General features: G+C 41.0%; 2 protein-coding genes across 2 annotated transcripts; both read right to left on the reverse strand.

The window, feature by feature from the left end:
* Positions 1-241: 241 nt before the first annotated feature.
* Positions 242-1,348, reverse strand: LOC148723540 (uncharacterized). Its single transcript, XM_088734452.1, has one exon. It carries the CDS (start codon positions 1,346-1,348, stop codon positions 242-244), a length of 1,107 nt encoding a protein of 368 aa, XP_088590578.1.
* Positions 1,349-1,401: 53 nt separating this feature from the next.
* On the reverse strand, positions 1,402-2,885 carry LOC148723541 (uncharacterized). Its single transcript, XM_088734453.1, has 3 exons — positions 2,664-2,885; positions 2,437-2,536; positions 1,402-2,005 (listed from the first exon to the last, which is right to left on the reverse strand). Exons 1-3 carry the CDS (start codon positions 2,883-2,885, stop codon positions 1,431-1,433), a joined length of 897 nt encoding a protein of 298 aa, XP_088590579.1. The 3' UTR covers positions 1,402-1,430.
* Positions 2,886-9,236: the final 6,351 nt, after the last annotated feature.

Raw genomic sequence — 9,236 nt, forward strand, 5'->3', positions numbered from 1 at the left:
GAATTGTCTTGTTTGATGTCACTCTTGCGGAATTCGACTTACGGCGACCTGAAGAGGATTTTGCTGTTGGCGCCAATGCAAGTACACCGTACAGGCCATTGATGTTGAATTTCTCGTACAGAGATTATAGTTTACGATAAGAAAGACCAGCATCTGCCAGCTTCTGGACAATGCTTGAGGAAAGATTGAGCTTCCCATCAAACGTCTGGATGGTGGCTTTACATCGTTCTAAGAAGATGGCTTAAGAAGATATGGAGCGTGCGGAAAGAATATATTCTGAGAATGATTCATCTCCATCATCAGTAATGGCTGAAAGTTGGAGAAGCTCAGTCCTTTTTGTTGTTGAACTTGTTTCAGTATCAAACAAGATGAATTTGTAGGTTTTCTGGGGATCAAAGAGTTTTTCTTTTAATAGAGGCCTGACGTCAGAAGGAGGTATCAGTTGTTCATATTCCTTTAGTTCAGTTTTGCAAGTGTTCTTGTTTACTTTCTGCAGAATTTTGTAGTCATGGGTGTGTCCACAAACCTTGGGGTCAAAGTTAAGGCCAATGTCATGCTTGTAGCTCAGTCCTTCCCTGTTTTCATTCCTGAGAGTCGATTGAAATCTGTTTAAGTGAAGCTGCCTTCTCCTAACTTTGAACTTTTTGGTAGATTTTCTTTGTTTGGTAGCTGTTGCTATCTTATCTTGGGTTTCTTGGTAGCTTGTGCAGTTGGGCCCAGGGTTTATTCCAGTTTTAATTAATGCTTTGCACATAAATTTGTGGCCTTCGTTGTGCTGAGCGACTCCACAGGCTGTTCTAAAATCACTACTCTCACTTCCTCCGTAGTGTCTGACTTTCAGGTTTTTGGAGCCAATGGTTCCATTTAGAGACTCATTTCGCTGCGAGTCCAGGCAGGGGGCTAATTTTGTGACAACTGCTGGGGAGGCGTACTCTGAGAAAAGATCATGCAATGCTTGTTGAAGGTTGCTCCCATGCAAATCCTTCCCATGGGGTAATTCATGGTGGATATATTCTGTTGGGTTTTGTTTATATCTACACCATGAAGGATTGCAGTTTTTGTGGTCACCAAAGGCATGTGGCACGATATATTGAATTGCTATGGCCAGTTCTGCAGGTTGGTTTTTGTGCTGGTGAACGCAGTAGGAAAAGCACTTGACTAGATAACTAACCACTTTTTGTGAGAGGACAGATGAATCTGGAAATTTTTGACGCTGGCTTAAGTTGTAGGGCCTGGTATTAAGTGAGCGTTTAGTGTGGGTGAAATCAGAAATTTTTTCAAGGCCATAGGGAACATTTGTTTTGAGGTTGGAAAGTTGTGGAATCATCATCACCAATGTACTGGTCATACTTAATCCGTTTTTCTGGAGCACGTTGAAATAATTGACAGGCTACACTTGACTCCATAATCTTTGCAGATCCAGTATGGTTCTATCGGCAGTCATGTGGTGTAGGCTTATCTGGTTTTCTGGATGCAGCACAGGTTCTGCAGGCTTTATTTCTGGTGGCAAAATCCAAGACTTTCCCAGTTTTAACTCCAAGTACTGCCCCATGACCTGTTGATAAATTATGGGCCTTTCCCCTTTTCTGCCACCCCATGTCATATGAGCACATCACTCCAACTAAATTCTCAGAATCGCATTTAGTACCAGCTGCTATTGCCATCTCCCTTTCCTTGCAGCAATTCTCAAGACAACTCTCACTCGCTATACTTTCAACTGCTTTTCCAATCTCTCTTTCTCTGGCCTTGAATGTTACATAGTTAACTTTTGGAATATCTAAACAGGACAAAAGTGAATTTACATGTGTATGGCCTATGCCAGCATTCAAAGCTCCAAGAACAATCCTGGTGTTCACATCATGTGCCAATGGTCCCCGTTTTCCATTTCTGTGTTGCATTGATATCAACAGAGAATTTGAATAACCACAGTGGTGACATTTAATAACAAATAGGCTGGCCACTCCCTTCCTAATTTCTCTCAAAATGTTTTTCCATGTAAGTGGACCTTGAGAAAATACAAAAGCAAATTATAAGAGGCACTGAATGAGTCATTCATTGTGTCAACATTAACCCCTCTGGAACAAATAATTGTGTAAATTTGGGTTAATGGTGCAATATTGCTAAGGAATGTATGCTTCAGTTGTAATTTTTACCAGGTTTTTGGCTTGATATTATTTATTGTCACTGTCATAACCATGAACTCCCATCATCCGTTTAATATGGGAAAACAATTAATTTACAATCCTTTCCTAACCATTGTGAGGTGGCTTTCACTTCCTAGTTGTAATTTGTAGTTTATCTTGGGAATAAAAACAATTTTTTTTTCACAAGTTTAAGATAAATATTTTATTTTAATTGTACTGTCTGTGGTTTAATAAAAATAAGGTCTCATTCACGTTTTTTTCGATCTTTGGTTTGCATGAAAAATATGTTTACCTTTATGACAATATTTACACTCCTCCATTTCCTTCATAAAACTGTCCATATTCACTATCCTGGATCCGGCAACAATTATTTCATTTTCCTTTTCCTCTTCCTGTGCGTAGTTTGGGAATGTTCATGGTTATTTAATTTTATTTTCATAGGAATTAAACTCAATGAGAAACAAATCTCAACATTTGGAAGTGTCCTCTTAAATTTTTCACTACATAAGTAGGACTTACCAAGCGCAGTCGTCGCGTCTTTGATGGTGCGCTGTCAACTTCGCAATCCTCTTTCAGCTCTTTAGATAAATGTTTTCGACCCGTTTTGGCAAGAGCCCTGCCGCCCAAACCTCTTCCTACTCGCTTCTGAGAGGTAAACTTTCCATTTCTGTTTCTTAAAAAATTACTTTCATCAGAAATAGTCGAGGTACCAGGTAATTTTGGTACGCTCGTGGCGGCCATGTTTGTTTACAACTCGCCTGCGGATGCGAACGCGCGCGCCATCGCTTATTTCTCTCGCCAGTAATTTGCTTGCGTGTATCTTCGAATCCATTCTCTGCGCGGTCAAAAAAACCCTTTCGAGCCTCCTTAAGAGCAGCTAAGATCATACACGGTCTTGCAGAAGGTAACCTGGAAATCTTGAAACGCATTCACTGGCAGCCCTTAACTAATTTTTACAAACTAAAGTTAATCTCGTTCACGTACTCAGCTTATCACGGTTTAGTACCTAAACCAATACGTGATTTATTCCAGAAAACTGAGCAGCGACCCTACAATCTAAGAAGAAGGATGGATTTAAGGTACCAAAGTACAATTACTCCATAGGAAGAACAACCTTATCCTATAGAGGGCCTACCGTGTGGAATATCCTGCCTGAATCATATAAACTTTCTGTTAGCTACGCAAGTTTTAAGAAAAACATAAAAAAAGATGGCACTACTAGATAAATTAAGTTTCGCGAAGGAATCATGCCTGATTACAAACAAGGATGATGACTTTTATTACTTTTTAACAGTTAATTTAATTCAATTTATCCTTTCAGTTACTGATAATAGATTACAATGGACATAGTAATTTTTATATACTCTTAATTTCTTATATACCTCACACCTGTATTTATCCTAGTTAATGCAATTAGACCTTAATGTTTTAGATAGGCAGGTCCACATCAGCCATTCGCTGACTTTTACCGACCTGCATTAACAAATAAACTATGTATGTATGTATGTAACTCCCGAGTGACTGTCTGACTGACTGGTTGAGTTACTCACTGATGCCTGATTGGCCGTTTGACTGGTTTACTGACTTGCAGACCGACTGATGATTGACTGTCTAACTGACTGGTGAGTGAGTGGCTGACTGATTGGTTGATCGACTCACTGGTACCTGACAAGCTGAGTGACCAGTTAAGGGACTGTTTGAGTGATTGGTTGACTGACTCACTGGTAGCTGACTGGCTAACTGACTGGTTGACTGACTGGTGTTACCGACTGGTGAGTGAATGTCTGACTGATTGGTTGACAGAGTCACTGGTACCTGACTGGCTCTCTGATTGGTTAACCGAGTAGTGACTGAGTGGCAAGCTGACTGGTGACTGACTGGCTGACTGACTGGCTGACTAACTAATTTGAATATATCAACAAACAGATGATTAATTGGATCATAGATTTTTTATCGGGCCGTTTTCAGCGAATTAAACTTGCAAAGGGTTGTTTTTCCGAGTTAGAGTAAGTTCCGTATATGTGCACGATCCTTCGCAGTAAAGCACTATTGAAGCAATAGTGAAAATCAGACCTGAAAAAAATTCAGGCCTGTACGGGATTCGAACCACTGACCTCTGCGATACTAGTGCAGCGCTCTACCAATTGAGCTAACAAGCGAACTGGGAGCAGGCCATCAAATTAATTCGACATAAACCCGTAGATGATAAATCAAACAACAAATATATATGAAATACATATATATGAACTGCGGTTATGAAACGTATATGTGCGTATCCGTACAGGCCTGAATTTTTGTGCTTATTAATGATCTTGAAGTAAGTAGTGGCATAAATGCCGAAATGTGGAAATATGTTGATGACACTACGACCTCAGAAGTTGTCATCAAAGGAAAGGCAAGTATTTCGCAAAGGATAGCTGACAGTGTAATGGAATGGTCCTGTAAAAATAGAGTACAACTGAACAATGATAAATGTAAAGAGCTCCGAACTACTTTCAGTAAACAAAAGCAGGAGTTTCCTCCAATTATAGTTAATGGGAAAGGTGTGGAGACCGTAAAGTCAGCAAAACTCCTTGGGGTCACCATAAGTGATGACTTGTCATGGAACGAGCATATTAGTGAGGTTATAAACAAGGCCTATAAACGTTTGTATTTTTTGGTGCAGCTTAAGAGGGCGAGACTCCCGACAATTGAATTAGTCTTATTCTATTGCACTTCCATTCGATCTGTACTTAGTTATGCGGTACCGGCGTTCTATTACTCGCTGCCATTGTATCTCAAGACGGAACTGGAGCGTGTCCAGAAAAGGGCGCTGGCTTTTATTTTCCCTGGGATAGACTACAGCGATGCTTTAGTCAGCACTAAACTACCAAGCATTGAGCGTTACAATGAAAATATTTGTAAGAAGACCTTTAATTCTATTTTAAATGATAAGAGTAATCGGTTAAGAAATCTTTTACCCTCAGCCCATAAGTCGTCTTACCACCTAAGACGATGCAGGCGTTTTGAAACACCAAGGTGGAAAACAAATAGATTCAAGGACACATTTGTAATGAAATCTTGTATTGAGCATGATATCATATAAATATTACATTAGTCATACTATTAGATATTCTGTTACAATTTTTGTAAATACGCAATTCAGCCCATTAGAGGGTTGCCATGTTGTGAAATAAACCTTTACCTTTAACAAAGTTGAAATGGTAAATTGGCCACCGTTACGGTTATAAAAGCTGACGTTTCGAGCGTTAGCCCTTCGTCGGAGCGAAAAGTAACTGGTTGACTGACTGGCTAAATGAATAATTGACGGAATCACTGGTACTGGGCTGGTAAGTAACTGGTTAAATGACTGTCTGACCGATTGATGACTGATTAGCTGACTGATTGGGTGACTGCCTTACTGACCGAATAGTGATTAAGTGGCCAACTGACTGCTGACTAACTGGCTCACTGACTGGCTCACTGGCTGGTTGACTGACGCACTGGTACTTGACCAAGTAACCGACTAAATTTCACCTGAGGGATTTTGTGTCTGACTGAATGATTGATTGAGAGGTTTACTGACTGGTTAATTGACTTGTTGATCAAATGGTGACTGACGTGGTGGCTGACTGGTGATTGACTGGCTAACTGACTGGTGATTGAATGGTTAACTGGTACATGACTACCTAACCGACTGGCTGACTGGTTGGTAACTGACCGAGTGACTCACTGACTGGCTGACTGCCTTGCTGTCTGGCTAACTGCTTTGCTGACCGACAGGTGACTAACTGGTTCAATGACTGGCTGAGTGAATCACTTCTACTTGATAAGTTGACTGACTAGTTGACTGACTGGTTCACTGACTCACTGGTACTTGACTGGCAATCTTACTGGTTAACTGACTTGTTGACCTACTGGTAACTGACTGGCTAAATGACTGCCCGACTGATTTATGTCTGATAAGCTGACTGGTTAGATGACTGCCTTGCTGACTGAATGGTAATTCAGTGGGTAACTGACTGGTGACTGACTGGCTCAGTGACTGGTTAACTGACTAAGGTATTTGACCGAGTAATAGACTAAGCTTTGTTTGAGTGAATGAGTGGCTGATTGAATGCTTGAATGACAGGTTGACTGACAGGCTAACTGACTTGTTCACCGACTAGTGACTGACTTGGTAACTGAGTGGTGACTGACTGGCTAACTGACTAACTGACTGACTTGTGCCTGCCTTATCGACTAGCTGACTGACTGATGACTGAGTGACTGGCTGACTGACTGACTGACTGACTGGTTGACTGCCACGCTGACTGACTGACTGACTGACGGCCTGCCTGGTTTACTGTTGACTAGCTGGTTCATTAACTAGCTGACTGAATCACTAGTGCTGGACTGGTTCACCGACCGGCTGACCGACTGACTGACCGACCGGCTGACCGACTGGCTGACCGTCCGGCTGACCGACCAGCTGACCGACCGGCTGACCGACCGGCTGACCGACCGGTTGACCGACTGGTTGACTGACTGGCTAACTGACTGACTGCTTGACTGAGTGACTTGTTGACTCACTAACTGGTACCTGACCGGCTGACTAACTGGTTAACTGCCCTGCTGACCAACTGGTGACTAGCTTGCTGATTGGCAGGTTGAATAACTGTTACCCGATTCGCTGAAAAACTAGCCCACTGCGCTGCTGACCGAATTGTAACGGACTGGCTAGTCGACTGGTGATTAACTGGCTGAGTGACTGGTTAACGACTGATTGACTGATCCGGTGCCACCTGAACGGCTGACTGACTGGTTAATTGATTGGGGATATATCCAAACGATTGGAAAACGGCGAAAGTGACTCGAATTTTTAAATAGGGAAGTAAATCGGATCCTAACAGCCAGTACTAATATCAATATCCTAACAGCCAATATCTGAATCCCTATGATTTCGAAAGTTTTTGAAAGAATTGTTTACAATCAACTTTTCCATTATCTAGATGATAATAAATTGCTACTAGGTTGCCAATCAGGGTTCCGTTCTCTACATAGTACGCTAACGGCTTTGCCTGAGGCAACAAATGCTTCATCAGTAAACATCGACAGTGACCTTCTAAATAGCGTTGTCTTTATTGACCTTGCTTAAGGCAATCGACACCATTGATCATGAGATCACCTTGCGTAAGATGTCATACTTGGGTGTCCATCCGGCAGCTATAAAGTTGTTCTCGTCTTACTTAAGAGGCCGAACCCAGAGATGTAGTGTCAGTGGTAAACTATCATCTGCTCGTACTCTCCGTTGCGGCGTGCCACAGGGTAGCATATTGGGTCCTTTGCTGTTCTTAATTTACATTAACGATCTTCACTTCTGCCTGGGGGACGCCGTATCAAGAGTGTTTGCTGTTGACACCAAACCTACGTTATCTGCTAAGACATTAACAGAGCTTAAGCTAACTCTAACCACTGAATTCAATCAGGATTATCAAGCCAATTTTCTTGAACTTCCATGTGCTCATTTTGAAACAATTCACTTGTATTAACAAGATATTTTGCTGCTTCCAACACTTTTCTTGGTCTGCCAGTCTCAAATTGATAATGATCGATGCTTGTAACTCAACATTCGTTTAAGTTTGATGGGGATAGTTTGTGATTCATTGATTGACCTCGCTAAAGTGCTTACAGTTGAACTTTCATCAGCCATGAGTAGATAATTTTCCACCTCTTAGAAGTTCACGTATTTGCATAAATGGAATACGCGGAGAAATTAATATTTCTTCTTCAGGTGTCAAGTTTAAACATTGTGGTTTCACAAGGAATCCCATTTTATTTGCTTTAGAACAGATGGGTGGCTTCCAAACTACTTAAGTTTCAGTGGCAAGTAGAGCAAATCGATTTTGTATTATCTGTACTAGAAGTAGAAGTTATGCATGCTGCAAGCAACGTTTTGGAACATTTAGGATATTTGTTTGCTTCACACTTTCTGACAGATGACCGATACCATAATTGATCACAGCAAGTACATATATATTCAGGACCACACTTAATGTTATCATGGAAAGTTTGAATGACTATTGCCATGGCTTGCATCTCTCTATAGAATCTTTTGCATTCAAATTCGTGTTTTTCATTAACTGCTGTACGACTTGGCCTTTTAGTAGCTGGCTTAAGTAGGTCATGGTCACTTGGGTTCAACCCAGACATCGAGGATCTCTTTCAATTCTGTGCATTTTTGTTCACTTCTTGTACATGCTGAGGGTTACTCTTTTACACTTGGCAAATGCCTGCCTATTTATTTCTCTGATATGATCAGAATTTGATTCTTTGTGTCTGTTATATGCCCGCCCTTAAGATTCTGTTGTTTTTTTCAATATTGTCTGATCTTTTTGCTTGCAGAGCTCTGTTTTGCTTATTTCTGAACTCTTTATTTCTTCTTCTTGCTGGCATGTATTTCTTGAAATAAGCTATCTTTTCTGTTCTTTGATTACAGCTCTTGTTTCATTATCATTTGTCGTTCTACAGTGATCCATCTCAACTGTGCTGGTTGATTGTTACAATTACATTGTTTGTCAATTACATTTGCATTTCTGAAGAGGATATATCCCCTTTCTCCACTAACATCGAGTCAAGAGGACGAGCAAACGGCCTCCAATTTCAACAAAAATAAGGGCTTTCGAATCACATTTGAAAATTTGCCAATAAGCGGGCCCATGCGACCATCCTTGGTAGTGTCAGATACCAACAAAAAGGCATCGGTAAAAATTTCCCCTGGGCAAAGTACCTAAACAAGAAAATCAAATTTTTGCTGTTTCCCAGGAACATTTGTCAGCGTATGCACAGATGCAGTACAACCTATGTTGAAAAGAAGGAAAAGCTAAGCGTGGAAACTTTTGTTTATTAGATGTGGGTAGATGACCCTGTACTAAGCTGGCATTTACAATAAAGCAAACACGCCCTTTCCCTCCAATATTTCTTGTTCTTTGGTTTTGTTTTCCCCAATGAAAGCAGCATCGACTCCCAATGATCTAAGGTGTTTAACTTGGTCTTCAGCAATCGACAAAAGACGTGAGATGACAATGACCAGGGGCCTAGAAGAGAATCCGTGCCCTTTCGAGCTCAAGAATT

This window comes from Stylophora pistillata, chromosome 9 (genome assembly GCF_964205215.1).
Source record: "Stylophora pistillata chromosome 9, jaStyPist1.2, whole genome shotgun sequence".
NCBI classification, from domain to species: Eukaryota; Metazoa; Cnidaria; class Anthozoa; order Scleractinia; family Pocilloporidae; genus Stylophora; species Stylophora pistillata.